This window comes from Lepisosteus platostomus, chromosome 4 (assembly GCF_059453375.1).
Source record: "Lepisosteus platostomus isolate fLepPlt1 chromosome 4, fLepPlt1.hap1, whole genome shotgun sequence".
Classification (NCBI taxonomy): Eukaryota; Metazoa; Chordata; class Actinopteri; order Semionotiformes; family Lepisosteidae; genus Lepisosteus; species Lepisosteus platostomus.
In genome coordinates this window covers 24614045-24633914 of record NC_142614.1, presented here as the reverse complement: position 1 = coordinate 24633914, position 19870 = coordinate 24614045, and the positions used below count along the sequence as shown (strand labels likewise).

The 19870-nt window shown below is 35.1% G+C and overlaps 1 protein-coding gene across 11 annotated transcripts in view; it reads right to left on the bottom strand.

Annotated features, from left to right (window-relative positions):
• fcho2 (FCH and mu domain containing endocytic adaptor 2) overlaps positions 1 to 19870 on the bottom strand; it is a 70092-nt gene that overhangs the window by 12864 nt on the left and 37358 nt on the right. For 3 of the 11 annotated variants that reach the window (XM_088629151.1, XM_088629144.1, XM_088629148.1), the window contains 14 exons: positions 19491 to 19560; positions 18954 to 18978; positions 18466 to 18522; positions 17690 to 17747; positions 17216 to 17388; positions 13683 to 13694; positions 12946 to 12970; positions 12151 to 12207; positions 8872 to 8914; positions 7128 to 7234; positions 5150 to 5230; positions 3496 to 3993; positions 370 to 485; positions 7 to 136 (listed from right to left, as the gene is read on the bottom strand). In XM_088629151.1, coding sequence (XP_088485277.1) covers positions 7 to 136; positions 370 to 485; positions 3496 to 3993; positions 5150 to 5230; positions 7128 to 7234; positions 8872 to 8914; positions 12151 to 12207; positions 12946 to 12970; positions 13683 to 13694; positions 17216 to 17388; positions 17690 to 17747; positions 18466 to 18522; positions 18954 to 18978; positions 19491 to 19560 — 1452 coding nt within the window. The remainder of the gene's footprint in view (positions 1 to 6; positions 137 to 369; positions 486 to 3495; positions 3994 to 5149; positions 5231 to 7127; positions 7235 to 8871; positions 8915 to 12150; positions 12208 to 12945; positions 12971 to 13682; positions 13695 to 17215; positions 17389 to 17689; positions 17748 to 18465; positions 18523 to 18953; positions 18979 to 19490; positions 19561 to 19870) is intronic. The other 8 variants (XM_088629147.1, XM_088629155.1, XM_088629145.1 and 5 more) reach the window with 7 other exon arrangements.

Below are 19870 nucleotides of genomic sequence, written 5' to 3'. Positions count from 1 at the left end.
ACTTACCGACAGTGGGGGTATTAGCAGCACTCATAGAAGCAGTGGAAGACAGTGAGGAGGAGCTCTCTGCACGAGCCAAGGGGGCAGCGGGAGGTGGACTGGCATTTGAGATTTTTGGTGGACTGAATGGTCTTGCCTGGAAAGAAAACACAATACCATCTGCTTTGAGTTTTTTAAGGAGAAAACCACTTCCTCACTAACCATACAGATAAACAGACACAGGCAGATGTACAAATACATATTAGATTAATTTTCTAACCAGGGAAAAATTCTTCAAGAAAAACAGAGAACGTATTCGAGAATAGCAAATAAACAAATGCAGTCTTTTTGTCTGGTCTATCTTATCTTAACACTTAGTGCCTTACTTACAATTTCATTAATTCCGGCAAGTTTTGCAGCAGAGAGCTTTGGTCTTGAACTGGGCCGAGGAGGAGGCACTATGGTTCCAGTGGCAAGAGGAGTGGTCGGTCTGGGTGGCACAGGTACTGTCGGGGAAACGGGATCGAAATGAGGTGGCTGAATGCTGATCTTTTACTGCAATTACTGCTGTAGAACCTGATAACAGAAGCTGTACAGGGCCCTGCGAAACTCACAGGTGACGTGGAACAATCTGAATAGCATGCATTTCAGTCCAAAACCTCACAATGCTAACTCCAAAACTTCGCAAATGCTGGTTGCTCAAGATCACTCACAGTCACCCAAGAAGTCTGTACAGCCGCAACTACAGTGCCTTCCAGAAGGATTCACTACCTACCCTAATGTTTCACTCAGATTATCTAAAGCACACGCAACTTATTTATAAACAAATTAGGCATTCAAATTTAAATTTGACTGTTTATTCAAATAATAATTTTTACAATAAAATTTCAAAAGTGAAATAATCAACCAAAATAAGTTATGTGTGAAAATCTTTTTTGTGAAAGAAGCAGAATGTCGGCAAAAAGTGCACAGAAAATATATCCAAATTGAAATGTACTGATTTCATACATATTCAGAACCCTATGTCAGCATTTGATGGAAGGACATTAGGCAGCAATTATTGCTGTGAATGTTTTTGGATCGATCTCCACCAGAGCTGCAGTGGGATAGTGTTTTGCCTACCCTTCCTTGCGAAATTGCAGTTCTGACATGTTAATTGGGCATTGCTGATGGAGTGCAATCCTCAAATCTTGCCATACATTTTCTATTGGATTCAAGACAGGACTTTGACTGGGCCACTCAAGGACATTCACTTTCTTCTTGTCAAACCCCTGAATTGTGGCTTTGTGCATTTTTGCTGTTGAACTGACTCACACAGGTTTTTCGCTTGGATTTGCCCATACTTTGCTCCATCCATTTACCCATTCTTGACAAGCTTCCCAGTCCCCGCTGCTGAGAAGCAGTCTCATAACACAATGCAGGCACCGCCATGCTCAACAGCTGGCATGTTACTGACTGTGTGATGTGCGGTGTTGGATTTGCATCTGATGTAATGCTTTGTACTTAAACAAAAACTGTCTGACCAAAAAACCTTGTTCCACATGTCTACAGTATTATTATTTACTTGCTTTGTCACAAACTCCAGATGAGATTTAAAATTAACATTTTCCTGTAAACGCTATTTTCTTCCCACTCAGCCACACAGGACTGCTTTGTAGTTAACACTGACCTCTATGTCAGACACAGAACTTCTTTCAAAGTTGGCAAAGTTTAACAGTGGCATCTCTAACCAGGTTTCTGCTTGCTTTGGAGCTCTATCTGGAAAAGTAGCCTGATCTGGGTAGGACGACACTAATTCTTATCGAAATTCAACATCCTTTAAAGGGATAAATGTTGAAATGTTTATTGTGACCTTTGTTTGATTTGTGCTTCTGTACCACTTGCTCTTAATGGAAGATTTGTTGTATCACTACAGGAGTTGTGTCTTGAAATTGAATATCTGAGGGAAATTACAGAGTCTGAGGCTTTTACTCTGAAACCACTTCAATACAACTACACTAGTTTTGTGACATTTCAACTTTTGCACCTAAATTAATTTAAGGCCATTTTGACAGAGGTTGAATATTATTTTAAAACTGAATCTTCTATTTTTCTTTGCAAAATGCTTGTATTTACACATTTACTGCATTATGGAGCAGACAGAGTACTTCCTATATAAAAAATGTGGATTTAAATGCGTGATGATTGCACAGATGGCAACAAAACGTAGACGTGGAACTTTGCAGGAGCTGAATACTTTTGAAAGGCACTGCACATGCATTTTAAGTCACCACAATCACAACACAAGGGGGGTGTATTCAATCTTCTAATTACAAACTTAATTTCTACATTAAAAATTCAACATTTCACCCTAACTGAAAATCCCCTGTAGCTGTCAAACTCCACAGCTGGTTATTCCTAACTTAACGTGCTAAAGTGATTCTGCCAAATTCACCAGTTCCAAGCCACTGCAAATTGAAGACTTAAGGGTGATCTACAGTGTAAGAGTGCTTCTCATCTCCTGAGATACTGAAATCTCTGCTGAGTTTCATTCCAGCTGGGTCCTTAATTACTGCTGCTAATTGATCTACTTGGTTTTAAAAAATCCCTATTTAAACTGTATTATTTCAAACAATGAACTTGCAAATTACACAATTGCTCCTTTACATCTGACTGAAAAGGCCCTTAATAGACAACACATTTATGATAAGCAGATAAAGTGTGAATGCCAATGTATCAAACACTCCCACAGCGATTTTTTTCCTTCAACTTCAATCCAATTGGTTATGTTTAAGCTAATACATCTAAATAAGGGGATTTATGAAACTCTGGGTTTATCTGTCGTACTTACAGACCCCACACAGTTATTATGAGCTGAACAAACAGAAAACTGAAATCAATTTGTTTGAGATTACAAACATGGCTGGAGCAAACACCAGAGGACACTGCGGTCCTCCTGGACCAGGGAATAGAGACACTGACCTACAGTGAGACCTGCTGGATTGTGGCTCTCCCGATCCAGGGACACAGGAATACATAAAGCATTTTAAAAGTGACACTTTATAAAAATGACCGAGATCACGGATACACTGAAAGATGGAAATATTCTATCACAACACTCATCCGCTAGAAAAGTAATCACTATCACTAATCACTTTACTAATCACTATCACTTTATCACTAATCGAGACAATCATAACAATGCAATCTTTATGGTAAGGGTTTAAAAAAAATCACCCTGTTGCATTTCCGAAGAATCCTCAGAAAAATCAAAACAATCCAAGCACAAAACACGAGGCTCAGCAGCCAAAACCATCCAAATAAAAATCCACACAGTGCAAAGTACGTTCCCTCACAGCAGTTTGTAAATAAGGTAAAAATACAATTAGGGTAAGAAGTACCAGGCACATCCACAAACACACACACAACAACAAAAAAAATGTTAAGACTCTATGCTTGCACAAAGAAAAAAAAAGTATAACAAAAGCAAATTCCTCTAAATATAAATCAAACCATACAATGCATGCTTTCAGTTACCGTTTTGCAAAGGATTAAGAACAGGTGTAAAGCTATCATCCACTGGCGCTGGAGAAATTTTAGAGAGACTGATGTTTTCTTCAATGAACAGCTTTGCACTATATGTGACATTGTTAAAAGGGTCAAGTGGGTCATCTGAAAAGAACTTAACAGAAGAGGCAAAGGCAGGTGGGGCTGGTGAGCTGCTGGTAGCTTGTGCCTGCGGTCTCTGGGTGTCCTTTGGATTGACATTTAAGCGTCTGCATGGGACAAGTTCATCGTTAAAAGAGATCCACTGACTCTGAGACCAAGAAATAGATGAAAGTATGTCCATGCTTTCTGGAGCAGGTTTCAAGGCTGAGGAAGCGCTAGGATATATGCAGTCTGAATGCTCTGGGGAAGGGCTCTTGGGGCACGACATGGGTTGGAGTCCAAGGAATGCTTCATCTACTAAACTCCAGGGCGAAGCACTGGGAGAACTGGAAAGAGAGGCATTCTCCTTGTGCAACACCAAATCAGCTGGAGAGAAAAGGAACAGGCGAAAGCAGCACAATGTGAAATCCAAACAGGAAGAGCTGGAAAAAGTAAAGAGTGACGGCCTGAGAGAGATCAGAAAGATATTTAACAGCTGAAAGAAGGGCTGCAGGGTATGGTAAACTCACAAGAAATTATGTAAAAAAAAAGAATCAGAATGTCAACAGGAAAGAAACTGTTTTCGAACACTACAAAACCTAGTTTACATACTTAAAAAAGATCAGCCTTTTGCATTAAATTTATTAGACATTCTGAATACTGAATTATACAATTTATGCATATTTTCCTATGTCGAGCTACTACAACAACTGTATCATTTTCAGTTTTGGTCACTTGTTACCTGTCTGTATGTACCAGAATTCAATATACTGTTATCAAGCCAGCTCTCATTCCTTAACTGACAACCCATTACTGAACATCAACAAAAACACAATAAAGGAAATAAAATGAACCTATCTATTACTCAAACATGAGTGATATACCCATTGTTACCAATTGATAAAGTAATCTATGCAGAATGAACGAAAAAAAATGTTTAGCAGAACCAACTACCCTTTTTGTGTTAAAGAAGAGCTGCTTAATGAAGAGGCACAGTGAAAAAGAACCTGATAAAACAAATTACTAGTCATACAGTAGGTGTTCAACACTTAGGAACCTAAGGTATTTTGGAATGGCAGCTCTCCAGATCTAATCAAAGATATTGGAGTCGCTCACTTATTATCACTGTGCATTTCTTACTAATAGTGGCTTCTTCAAAGACTTGGTCTGTCTCTATTCAGAGCTGGATAGACAAAAGCATGCAGAATCCTGGAGGGTGTAGCAGTACTGAGTAAAATAACTACATATCAAATCATTCACAGCTATCAAAAAGGAAACAACACTTTGTGAGTAAGAATATTAAAGCTGAGATACAATAATAAAAATAAAAACAAAAAGGCAACATTTGATGAAATAACATGAAAATAAGAAAATCAAGATTATACCATTCCAAAAGTAATTAAACATGCTAAGATAATTAATTGGGATATAATATACAAATAGATTGCTTTTTTAAAGTGTTAGGTTATTTTTAGTGCCTAATGCATGGATTTATGCTTTCATTATTTGTTAAATTGAAGCAAAATACACTCAACTGTTTTACCTGTAGCAATAGAGGTAGAAACATCTGACTCTTTAGTTTGGACAGAGGAAGGGAAATTTGGTTGGAAAAGAGTAGGTACCGCTAAATAAGAGTACCAAAAAAGGAGGAACAGCAGAGTTAATGGTTAACGACTTGCTTCTGAAAACAAAAACTCAGAAACAAGTTAAATCATTTTTGTGTTGATTTGATGTATGAAAGACACATATTTGTACAAAATGTTAATACAACATTTGCAATGCAATTGTGTTAAGTTAAAACAATAATGTTTTCTGATTTCAAACCTTCTCTAGCAGACAAAGCCGAGGATCACAATAAATTAACCCAGTTCAAATTTTTCATAATTCATAGAACAGTGTCTACTATTCCAGACTAGACAGGTTATCTATCCATACTGTTTCAGTATATATTTCTTACATTGGTGCTCAGATCAAGGGCTTTCTGTATACAGTAGGTCTTAACTACTGTATTGTCACTCACCTATTTTACATTGTATAACACTAGCTGTAACACCACTACATACAGTATAATAATATTGTTCATATCATCACAATGCAATAAATACAACAACCCTTTATGTCATATGTCAGCTATTTCCTTATCAATATTACTACCTCTTTTCTTTCTGCCTGAGCACAGGTGCAATTACAAGCACAAGTACAAGGAAGATTTGAAGTGGTGAAAGTGTGTAGTCATTGCCATACTTATATAAGATAAGAGAAGATCACTTTATTGGTCATATACAATTTCTTGTATTAGGAATTTGTCTTTTCGCATACCCCAGCGTGCTCTCCATGAGACACACAGACAGGGAGAGAAGCTTGGGGTCAGAGTGCAGGGCCAGCCATTTATACAACACCCCTGGAGCAGCTGGGGTTAAGGGCCTTGCTCAGGGGCCCAACGGAGTAGGATTCCTGTGCCGGCCGCGGGATTTGAACCGGCAACCTTCCAGCCAATGTATATGTACACCATATGTATAGTGAACAGAAGTACTCACTTGTGGTGACAGCCCAATGCACGCTAAACAAAACTGTAAACAGGGCTTCCACATTTTTAGAACACAAATTCTTAAGAATACATTTTAAACGTACAGGAATGGTGAGGATCAGACGTATTTTACATATAACAATGTTAGTGCCTCTGCAGAACCTGTAAACCTTTCACAGATAGCATGTTTGAAAAATCTAATTAAATTAAAAAAAGATTCAAGAATGTAACATAAGATAGTAAATATCTAATATGGTAAGCGTACAAGATAATAAAGTATCTAGTACAGTCTTATTGACCTAGTACTTTGATATTATTTTAATAGGTACTAATTCCCTAGAGTTGGGAGCTCAATTTGTTGTGAAAAGATACATATTTCTCAGGTTGAATAGCTTCTTCTGTTATGGTCTCCTAAATATTTCCAAATGGATGCTCCAATAAATGCTGGATAAGTGGACTGGCCAAGAGGTTCAGAAAATAACAGCACAATGTGACCTATTGAGACACCAAGGGATTCACGTTAACAAAAGCTGAAAGCTTTGCAGTAATGCACTTTATTTACTGGGACTTACAGTTTCCACAGTTACAGTTACAGCTCAGGAATGACATTTAAAAAAAAAGCAAGGGGTCTTTTTCTCTTTAGTGACAATATCACCCTGCCTAATAAATGTTTTTTTTTCTGTTGTGCTTTTAAGTGATACTACAAAAATAAATTTGTGCTCTTAAACCAAAAACAAATGTAAGCGTGAAAGATTGAAATTGAAACTCAATTCTTTTCACCTGAATTCGTTAACAAGCAGCAGGTCTCGCACTGGGATACAGAACTCTTCCAATGTGCAGGAACCAGCAATAATATTATCATAACAAAATACTCAAAAACAAAAAAGTGGAAACCAGACATAGAGCATAAATGAAGGTGATGATTAATAAAGTCAGGCTTTGGGATGCTGCTGATGAACATAATGTAGATAATGAAATATTATCATGACATTACCTGCTGAGGAAGGCACAGAAGAGGGAGCAGCTTCAAGGGGGGGACCAAAGAGTGGGTCCAGGGAAAGCAGATCATTATTGACCTGCCTGCTGCTACTGCTCCCAGTCCTTGAAAGACAAACACAATACCAATGTCATAAATTAAAGCACTGCTCAGCTTCCCTCTAATAAATCTAAAGTTGCTAACAAATCTTTTAACAGATTCCAACCAGACGTTGTTACTATTACTGTCTGTCAAGCTCAAAACTAAGGGAGCTTCAAAGTACAGTAGTTATTAAACAATATACAGTATCCTTTAAAAAAATTATATGACCATGAATTCCTACTTAGCACTTCAAGTAACAAGAGGGATTTTCTGTCAATGGTATATCCACAAATATATACTTTAAGTTATCTATTCTATGCTTAGTTTAAGTTCTACTATCAAGCTCTCTGTGAAGAAACAGTGGCGCATTTTGGCTTTTTACACTGGTATGCCTACTTTTCAAGATTGTCCTCTCTTTTCTTAGAAAAGATGTCAAAATCTAAGAGTCTGATTTTAGCTTAAGCAGTTTATTCCATCTGTACCAGTTTAGACTTTTATGTTTGGTTTGTCCTTTATGTAATTATTTTATTAAGCTCGATTCTTTCCTGCACACCACTACTGGTAAACATTCCTAAATGAAATCACGCATTACATGCAAAAGCACTGATGTGGTATGTCAAAGTGGATAACAATATTCAGGTTAAATTTCACAACAATTAAATATTAGTTTAAACAGAAGAGAACGATTAAATGCGAGCATTAAACATGTCTGGTAACTAGACATTTTTTGGAAGGAAACCACTATATTTGTGCTCTAAAATGCTCCGACACAGAAATAAAGTTATTATGGATCATCAGGTGGCAATTTCTTTTTTTTAAAAGACACTAATCAAATCATGTCAGTCTTTCTTGACTGTGTAGAATGTGTCATGAGATTGAATGAAAAATAAATTTTGTCCCATTCTTAGAAAGGAATTTTTCATAACTTGCTGCTAATCTACGGTATAAGTAATTGCAGAATAATTCACTACTGCTCCATCCCTTTTTAATAACTGCTTCATCCAATACAGGGCTGTGGTTAGCCAGGAGACAATGGGTGAAAGGCAGGGTACATTCCTGGAAGGGACGCCAGTCCATCACAAACATACAGCGGACAATTTGTAGACATGACAATTAACCTAAACAGTTTTTCGGTTTGTGGGAGGAAATTGAAGCGCCCAGGTTAACCGAGTTCTCTGAACATTTCTCAGTTCAATTATTTTAATTGAGCTCCTTAAATTGTACACAAACGCTCATGACAGCCACCATCCAAAACATGTTTATCATCTGTTTTGGTCTTAAAAAAGGTCACAGTAAATAAATAATAAAAGTTTGCTTTTAGGGTTGACTCCTTAGTCCCTTTCTTATGTGAATTAAAGAGTCAACACACCAGCTTTATTTGGAGAATAAAAGAATCTGAGAACAATAACTATTGGACATCAACTACATCTTAATTTAAAAGAAATTCAAAAGTGTGTTTTTTACATTAAGTGTGTACTATGTCCTAAATAGTAAAGTCCTGAAAAAGTAAACAATTGTAGGAGTCAAGAGGATGACAATGCAAAAAAAAAGCTACTTAGAAGACAGAAACCTGATTTTCACACTCACAAGGGCTTTATGGGAAGAGAACCTGACGTTTCTTCAGCACTTCAACATTTATAAAATGTTCTCACCAACTTACTCATTTTGTGATGCCTGAAGCCTGAACCTCACCAACTCATCACCTGCAGCAAAAAAAGACTTTAGATCAGTTGTGTCTGAAGGAACCATGTAACTTTACCCTATTTCTGCCCGCCAGGAAAAGTTCAGCACTCCTTAAGTCTGAGATCCACAAAAAAGTGGGGGGCTATTAAAATATGAATTAAAAAAGCAAATTAATATACTGTATATTAAATTACTATATAGAGAATATACAAATCTCCAGACTAATTAAATAAACCAGAAGGCTAACTTCAAATTAATTCTTAAAATACATTTAATTTGTTATTTTACATGTACTCTGTATAGCTTTGTTTGCAGTATTTCTTTAAAATCTACCAAGTCTTAAAAAAAACAAATGACTGATAAGGCATCACTCATGTCAACAAAACAGCAAACTGACATGTAATCGCACACGGTAGCACCGCATTTGTAGTTCAAACACGGAAAATATTAGTATTTCTGCAAGACACCAAGGTTTGCTTGAACACCTGATCTCCAAGCCCAAATAGTAGCATGATTAGAAACTGTAAAAAAGTTCCCAGAGGCTGCCACCAGCAAGATGCTTTTCCCTTAGCGAGTGTGGCTGCTCGGGCATTAAATAACATGCAACCATCTGCTATTTTCAGATCAGATTTTAAGTTTCACAAATAATACAAAAACCCATTAGTGCAACAGTCCATTTTTTTTTGTAATAGATTTAGGCTGTCGGGCCATGTGGGATTCCGAAATGGTACATCAAAAGGCAGACAGCTGGTGACTACAAAACTGGAATGACAAAGAATTATAAAACTGCCAATATTTAGATAATTTACATCCATCTTTCGAGGCCTTGTCGTCAAATCTGAAAAAACCCTAGAAGTCTGATCTTCTGATCTACAAGACATTTACTATACAATGCTAAATGCAATGCTTTACCTGTAAGACTGCATTAACCACAGCCTTGAACAAAGGTAAGCAATATCAGGTAAGCAGGTGAAATTTGTGCTCACTAACAAAGCCTCAACAAACACAAGCAAAGAGGCGATGGAAACAAAAGGACTTTTGAAGATTGCCATATAGATGATTTAACACCACACCATTACTAAAGACATTGTGTGAATACAATAACTGTATGATCAGAAATAAATATGCATACTGTAGCAATATTAAAGTAGGTAGAATGATTCACCTCATTCAAGGACTCCCCACTTGTGATAAGCATATTCAGAATTTATTTCATGCTGACTATTTTTAACAATCAACAAACTGAAATGATTCTAACTTAGAAATGAATAACATGTGGGTCAAGCTACATAACAGGAGCAGTATAATGATCTCCTGTATTCTGTATTTTTCTGCATTACACATGAATGATTTTTTTAAATAAAAAGTATGAAGCTAGGACAAGTGCAAATGGTGTTATGCCAACACAACCATTACCTAGAGCTGTTGAGAATCATTTTTTGAGAGCAGATGGTTCATAATATCTGAACATCAATAATGCATAACATTTCATGAGGCCATCTACCATGCTTCATAGTAGAGTAGGGCTGTTAAAGCAGACATTATATGCTACATTACTAAAGAGAAACTCACAACAAGTACACCAAAACACATACAGCGGTAAATTTACTTGAATATGTGACATTATTATGAGGCTGTGGTAGGTTTATTAAATATCACCACCTTCCACTTTAGAGGAGGGTTTACATCTTGTCATGATTACACTGGAGAATGAAGTGAAATGCTAGTTTAGAGTTCTGTGTCCTCCACCAGGAAGGCTAATGGACTAAGCATGCACGCCGAGAGAGGAAACAAAACTCTCTCCTGTGGGTCACTTCAGTCCACAAATTAAACAATTCGACTGGCGGATTTTTAAATTGGTCAAAACACTGAAATATAAACACGAACAGAAAAAAGCCCCAACAAATGTGGCACTGCAACAGAGATAAAAAAAAACGAAGTGTCAGTTAATGATAAGCATTTAAAATCAACTCAAATAGATATTTTGGAATTCTGCTATTAGTGGAGAGTTCACAAAGAGGCAACATTGAAATGATCTAATATGGACGTGGTAGTTATTGATGTTATTAATTACTGAATAATTTTTACCACTTATGGCACCTGGATTACTGTCCTTTAAAAAGCTTTTTGCACACAAAATCAAAGTACGTGTAAAACATGACTTGTATGACAAATTATTTCCATATATCCACATATATAGACAAATGTACAACAACACTGATCATAAGAGTGGCCCCAAAGTTACTCCAACTAGGAAAGCCACTTATTCAGAATGCAGGCTGAAGATTAAAGTCCAGAAGTCACTGGTGCAAATCAGGGTTACAGTATTTCCCCAAATATGAGGGAGACACCAGTGAACCTACAGTACCCTTGCGAACAGTTATGTCTGTCCTACCACAGATGACTTTTCTCTTGCATTGGTGATGTACATTTGCCGAGTTGAAAGAAAGATGTGTTTGTCCTGAGTGTGAACTTTCTGCAGGACATGCGTGTCATCTTCTTCCATTCCGGACTGTAGCAGTCAGCCAAATGGATTAAAAAATAGATGGCAAGAAATTGGGAGATATGAAAATACCACTGACAACTCGAAATCTGAAGGATGAATACATACATTTAAATCAATGGAAATCTTTTAAATTTATTTTAAGGAATTATGTTCAAAATTTGTATTGATCTCTGACTCCTTAAGAGTGTCTGTCTCTACATATATATACAGTTTATAAAGTAATGTAACATACTGTATAAATAACAGTTTATTCTATTAACAGTTTAGGTTCTGCAATGAATAAGAATATATTCACCACTGTTAACTGTCATTATTCTAGTTATTAAAAGTGCACATTGACCAATAATTATTGTGTATTACGGATTTGGAACTTATTTAGATGCAATTTTATTATTTGCTAACTCAAAAGCTTTATACAAAGCAAACAATATTAAATGCAAGATTAATATTTTTTAATCTGTGATTTGTTAGACACTTTAGTTTGTTCCTTGCGGTACTGTGATACAAAAGCCATTCATTGCAAATTGAAACATTTAAAAAAGTAGCAATGATGCCTAATATCTGATGAATGATCAATGTTAAGTGTACCGTTCCTTCTTGAAAACAGAAGAAGAGTCAACCAGATTACTATTTGCAAAGAACCCCTTGATGTTAGATAAGCCCTTGATGTTAAAAGGTAAAAAGGCCCAATACCATATAGCACAGGCACCACAGCTGAAGAGAAGAGTAGAGACTTTCTGGATTACTTACCAGAAATATGTGGATACTGTGACTCTACTGACGATTGTGTATAGAGTCCTGACAGCCCTGAGTCATGTGAAATATTTTTTAAATTTAAAAGCTCACTCATACTTTCCAACACTTAAACAGATCTGATTATCACTAAAAGAAATACAATCTGTGAATAAAAGGATCAGAATTTCCTTTCCTCAGCGATATGCCATTCAAGTGGAAAATATAGAAGACACTGAACCATCTGTCAAAGGACACATTCCCACATTAAACAATGTAATTGTACTGATCTTAGAAATATGATGGAAAAATTGTATTCACCAATGAAAATAAAAAAATTGATGGTGCTTTGACTAAATATGCTGAAGTGATATGGAAAATACTACTTCAATGAAAATGTTTCCTACACAGAGTATGTGATATCTAATTTAAATGTAAATAATAGTTTATTGTTGCTAAGTTTATAGCTAATTACATACATATTTGTAACCACAAACTTATGAAACTGTACAAATTAAAATACAAAATTCTTTTTCAATGAAATAATACATCAATGTCTCACATTTTCAGTTAAAGAAAAAAATATAAATAATGCAATGTAACAACAATGATGGAATAACTAGAAAAGATTTTGCTTTTATACGGACATTGTATCTAAAATAGGTTAGCTTTGACAAAGCTGGAAACAACTGTAGAAAACACATCCTTTATGAAGTGCACAGTGCACATGAAATTTTAAATTGTCTTCTGTGAAACCAAAAGTCTAAAGTCAGACATTAGAAGGGAATATTAAAAGAAAAGCAAAATACTCACTGGATGAATTCCTTTTCATCTGAGCCTGGAGAAAACAAAAACATGCATTGTCAAGGCAAAACAACATTAACAACATAAAAATAAGCAAGGGAGAAATATAAAACACAAATTCATAATTAAAACAATTTACAGAGAGTACTTTTTGCGTTATTAATAATTACTTAGGCAGGGCTCTAGAAAGAGGCTACTGAAAACAGAAGAGCAAAGCTCTTTGGTTTGCGCTGAGATCTCAGAAGCTGCTTTTCTGAGACATTTGCAGTAAGATAGTAAAATAGCCCTGACTTCAGGCTTACAAATGAAAAGCATAAAGTAACCATATACAGTTACGTTATATGGTTACAGTGATACAGTACGTATCAATGTGCTGCTTAATAAGTGGTATGGCATTGTTGAAAGTGAAAAGAAAAGAATGAATGATATTGAGATGCAAAAACGCTTTCTTTCATCACAGTCTTTTCTTTAACTCTTGTACAGGACTCACACCCTTTTGTAACACGTCTGTGCTTCTCATTCTTAATTAACGTGTCAAGTTAGGAGTGTGCATGAGCTTTAAATACCCTCCTTTTCTTTTACTGTGGGAATACCAGCTAATTTTATGTCAAGTACAGATTAATAAAGTAGAAAACAACAACAAAAACACAACAAATTTGAAAACAAAACTCAGACAAAAAATGACTACTGCCAAAATATAGTCTGGGTAAGCTAAGCCTTAAAAGAGGGATCCTCAAAATACTCACCGGACTAGTCCTCTAAAGGAAGCATGAGAGAGAGAAAAAAATCATTCAAGTTATAAATTATTTCATATTTAGTTTTTATACACACTGTATTACTGCATGGTCCCTGTGAATCATTTAGCTTCTCTGCACAATAATGATAATAAATTCCTGGGCACTTTAAGCAAGGTTTTAATGCATTCCAGACACTAAACTTGCAGTGAAAAATACTGAAAGATTGAATGCAATACTTAACTTTGTAAAACACTCAATCACAGTCACAGAAAACACTTTCATGAGTCAAAAGCATGGAACTCTAAATCAACTCTGACACAGCAGTGTGCTGAAGACATCTACTTCTGTAGAACCAAATGGAAACTTTGTGCATTAATTTTAATAATGCATTGCAAAAAAGTAAAGGAAATACAGTTAAACCGTTAAACCACTGGAGACCTATAAAGCTACAGTTGATCCCACAGGCACTGAAAAGCAAATGGGTTCAATTACTATGTTCTGGCCACACACTTTACTTCCACTGCTATTTTAATAAAGAATTCCACATAAGGGAGTTGAAGAACAGGTTTGAAAAAACTCTTTCAATAATTTACACCAGATGATACAACATTAGTCATCATCTGAATTGTTTCTGTATTTGGGAACGTTTGACAACACATCTTTAGAGAGCAAAGCTCAATTTTTTTCCTTTATTTTTTTTTTGCACAAGCATTTTATTTTCAAAAAAATAAACAAAAACAAACAAAACAATGAACCACAGCAAAGACTTTTTTTATTGCTGGCAGAAATCAAAATCAGTAATTGAAGTATGAAATGTGTAACCCATCATAGACATAATTGTCACTCTTCATATACAAGTGTTACCTCTCAAAGGAGAAATTTGATTCTTTCAGCTCACTGCATGGCTTTTTAACTTTTTGTTGAAATCCTGTGCTTTTGTATTATTTTATATATGGCACAGGCCTTGTTTGAAAAGCTCAATACATCTTTTTGCTCCTCTAGGGTAAACAGTGTTTAAACAGATGTTTAATGATCAGCTGAATAGGACTGTAAATATTAGCATTATTTAAATTATTGTTGGTTTAACACCATTTTGATAAGTCTAAAACTATAGTGTGAAACGGGAAACTGCGTATCTACTGATAGCATCCTGAGTCTAATGGAATCAGAAACAATGGGACTGTAAACTTGTAAAACATGATGGAAAAGAGATAAAATGTCATAGATTCTCAAATGTAGATTTAAAGAAAACCATGCTTATAAACCCATGCAAAACTTATGCTTTTCTTATAGTTTTGGCAACTTATCATACCATTAATTCACAGGGTGTGGAGATCTCTATAATATCACGCAAGATTAACATTTAAGGATATTAATTATATGAATTGGTGTAAATCCCCCTTTACTCTTTATATAAAACATATATAATCTACAGAGAAGCAAAAATAGTTTTTTGGTCGGTTATACAAATGTTAATACTTACAAAACTTGTATTGTGAAATCATGTCATATTAATCCTTATTTAGTGAATCTGAATGTACTGTGAGATGGAGTATCAGCTCATTATGTATACATTTGATCATTTTTGGTGGTAAATGAAACAAAAAGGTTGTTTAATGTTAAAGTACTATTTGACAATTCAAAATGTTTTTAAAGAGGATCAGTGCTCAGCAGTGTGTATGGCTGCTTATTTTTCTTTTTTTTCCAGAGTACCCAAAGTGAAGGTTTGTTAAATCAAACTAATATATTGATTCTTTGTACTCCAAAGTTTTCCAGTCCAAATTTTGTGTTATATATTGCACTTCACCCCATGCTCAGCTATACGTAAAGGTCTTTTTGGCTAAAACCACTCGACAATCAGATATGAATCAGAACCTAAAATAGCCATCAAAGTGTACTGCAAAAACACAAGTATTTTACAGCTGATCTGTTAAGGTTTGTTACCTTCAAACTGCTGTAAAAAAATATAATTAATCAACAACACATCTTGTTCACACATTTAAGTAGTCATATTGCAAATACAATATTTTATTTTATTATTAGATATTTATTAATATAATCTATGTAAAGAGCTATGTAGGTGTGATTTATATGGGCATAGCATACTTCTTTTATAGTGAGACTGTATCACAAATACATTACACATTATTTTCACTCAATAAAACAGATTAAAGCAAAGTAAAAATGTCACCACTTCTGAACTATTATAAAAATAACTTTTATGTCCCAAGAATCCCTTACAGGTGAAATGTTCCATGTATAACATACATACTCTAATTTAATGCGTGTCACTACCATATTACAAATAATGATAATAACTGGTAAACAGCCTATTGCAACATACATCAAAGCTTCAACTGCAAATAAACCTCTATAGTTCTAATTAGATAAACGTGTTGAAATACAGCATTTATGCTGACAGTCAGCATGAAATTACTTGAAATGATGAGGATAAAGTGGATTGTTAACTTGTAAAAAAATGATTGCTTATGTATGTACTCTGGACAGTGTTACACAACAACCGTTTCTTATTAACCATCATTTTGAAATAATGAAAGCAGAATGTTTTTGTCATATTAATGGAAAAAAAACTCAAGCAGGTAATGGATCAAACTTTAGGGTTTGCCTGAAACAACTTAAAATCCATCACAGTCTCAGGAAACAAGAGGGGCTACAAAATATATCAACTTGTCTTTGAAAGATATTGAACACAGCTGACTGGTTTCTCCGATACCTTATTTGTTATTAGTCATGCGAAATATTTTTTAAAAATTACAGAATATTACAGAGCTGTATTTGGTTCATTGCAAATGCTACATTTCCTTTAGCAGTTGATCCCTTTATAATTCTGTCTGGAAGTACTTAAAGCGCTTCTTTAATGATTTCATATTACATCTACTGTCGCCATCTAGTGTTCCAGAGGTATATCCAACATGTACAACAGAATTTGGGATTAAACCTAAAAAATGTACACAGTTCTCAAGGTGATCAGATGGATGAAAAATTTTACTTTTAAGGTGGCATTCCAATAATTGAGAGGAAGACTAACAAGCAACCTATAGGCATCTGCTAAAATGTTTCAGTGCTTCAGACACAAAATGTTAAATTAATGATGAGTTTCCAACATGGCACAGGAAATCAGAAGCCCAAATCCAGAGTGTATGACAGCTTCAAAATTGCAGCATGTGCTTTCATGTGACAGGTTTGCTCTAGAGGATTCATATGTTGAAGCAAGAACACTCAGTTTATTCACTGTTTACATGTAACGAAATCCCCTGTGCCAGTTTTTCTTCCTCAAGTAAACTTGTCTGCGCACAATGTAAATGAACTACTAAGCGCAGCAACCAGTGCACACAATATGTGGTTTTATTCAAAGTGGTTAAAGTTGTATATTGCAAATCTGCGTGTACTTTTTAGCACGTTTTATAAGGAATCTCAATATTGTTATGCTGCTTATTACATTGGTTTTTTTTTAAAAAAGGAACACAGATCTAGTTGTATATTTTTTCCTAGCCTTAATAGATGCAAGGTTTTTTACTTACCGACACAGATGGTGACAATGTAATGTTCCCTACAGAAGCCTTCAGTTCATCTATCGAAGACATTGCTTGATGATTTCCATTGTTGGGCTGAACAGGTTTAATCTCAACCCGGAATTTCCTGGGTTCCTCATCATCATCAGAATCGCTTGACGAGTAGAAATTGTCTTTGGCATGTATTTAATTAGTTAAGGATTGGTGTTTATACACAAAAGCTTGGATAGTTTCATTCTGTATGAGCTCTAGTGGATAACGTGTTCTCACTCAGATGCCATTTCAGATACCTAAAAAGGATATATACTGTTAAATGTTGTAGCTATATTTTTAAGCATTAAAGACAAAAGGAATTATTGTTACATGAGTGGGAGAATAGCTCCCCAGAAGGATTACTTCCAGGACCTTAAATCTGATCCTACTGGTCTATGTTATTCAGATTTAGTAGTCTTTTGCTGGTTCAGTAACAGTATTGCAGGATATCATTCTCGTTCACTTCTGGCCTGATGCAGAAACCTTCATCATCAACTTGCGGGGCATTCTGTAAGAAATAAGAAATCAATATGAACAGTCAGCTGCCTAGACCTTTAAATTATTTTCCTGAAGGAGGAAAAGACCTCTGTTTCATAAATTAATAAATACAAGTAAAAATGTTCAAGGCAACAACAAAAATATTTATCACCTTAATAAGAAATATGCAACGTAGTACAGAAAATTCAAAACAATACCCTTGTGAGATCAGACTTTTTTTTATCAAAGGTAGTCATTGTAATCAAAACCATGTGAAGTTCAGACCTTCCAATTCACTGTAATACATTATTTCCTTACACGACTAACTCTTAAATTCATTGGAAAAAGTTAGTGTATCCAAGAAAAAAAGAAACACTTCATCCAAAGACTGGTAGGTCTAGAAGCAGAGAACCCCTCCCTGAAGAGACAAAAGTAATGAAAACAAGGAAAAAGAAAGAGTTTCCTTTAAGAGCAACCACACAGCATATCAATTTCCCAAAGCATGACTGGCAGTATAATAGCATAACACATAGCCAAGTTCTGTTGTATGAATGCATGCTATCCTAGACCTGGCTGGACACAGAGCTGTATTAATAATGCAAGCCAGAAGCATTTGAACCCATCTAAAAAGAATTAGGTCTAATACCGCATAGGGTAAGAACTATTTTATTATTAAAATTCCACTAAAATAACAATAAGAAGTATAATACATGTGTGGAAATGGATTGTGCCTAAAGGTGTTTACTTACAGCATTCAGTAAATCTATTCTCCCATAGTAGCCAGAGGGAGCTCCATTGGATGTCTTCTTGAATTATATACACACAAAGAAAGATAGTTAAAATAGAAATCAAAGAGGCAAAAGAAACGGAAACTAAAGCAGGAATTGATTTATGTTTAAAGATTCTTCACCAAAACCATATAATTGTAAAAGCACAGAACAGGCTGAAGATGTGACTGTTTCTGCTGAACTATGTAAACCAAATGAAATCAACACAAGAGAAAAGTCCCATCGGAGGATTTTCAGTCAATTGTAGTCTTAGGAAATACACTTTTTTCATTAAAAAAGTCAAAACCAATAAATGAACAGTGTATGACAAATTAAAATTGTACCGATTTAATGAAAATGGAAAAACAGAAATACACGTCAGTCAGTTTAAACAGTTTAGTCAAATGTTGAGGTATACTAGTATTTTTATTATAGGTATGTGAAGACTTAGAACAAAATAAACTACTCACAACAGATTCAGCTTCTGTCGACTCCCTAAAAAGAGAATATTTAATCAAAACACTGCAATGGTGGATTTCCTTTATATTTAGTTTGCTTAAATGTATTTATTTTTCAGACAGAATGGAAAAAAACTAAATATTATGCATACTGTAATTTACAAAACACCCAAACTGAATCTGAACAATAAACAACAGACCTATTCAAATTTGAGTCACTGCTTTATCATTTTGTTAAGGGAGCTTTCACACGTATGACAACGCTGGTGGCATCACCACTGCTCTTTCAGTTGTTGTGTTTGACATTTTGGAGTACCTCAAATGACATTGCTGTTTGAACTCGGCAATTGTAATTACACCGAATTAAAACTTCAAAACTGCAGATCAACAGAAATGATTGCAACCAATTAAACATTTTGTTTTCTAATTAAGACTCCTTAATTCTGACAAAATTATTTTCCCAAAGATTCCCTTTTTTTCTAGATGCTCCCTCTATGCTGAAAATACTTAATGACAATGTCTACCAGCCTGAGTGAAATTTGCACTTACGTTGAATCTGTATCCTTATCTCTCCTGCGACCCGGTATGCCAAATGGTTTTCTTTTCCGTGGCTTTGCTCCTAAATTTTAAAAAACCCAACATAATACAACTGCTTAATTAAGAGAGCAGATCAAGATAGCTGTAAAAGCAATATGCCTTAATACTATATATATTTAATTCCTGGAAAAAACAAATACTTCCAAAATAATGTTGCTTTTATGGTGCACAAAATCTTAAACTATATATATCAAAGAACTGAGCTGGTCCTCAGATAGTCACAGCAGTGCAGCATAACTGTGCAGGGCTGAAACGTATCCATTCTGATAAATCACCCTACAGTCCAGTCTGCAGATTTTGTATATTCACATTATTCTGACACCGTTTTAAAA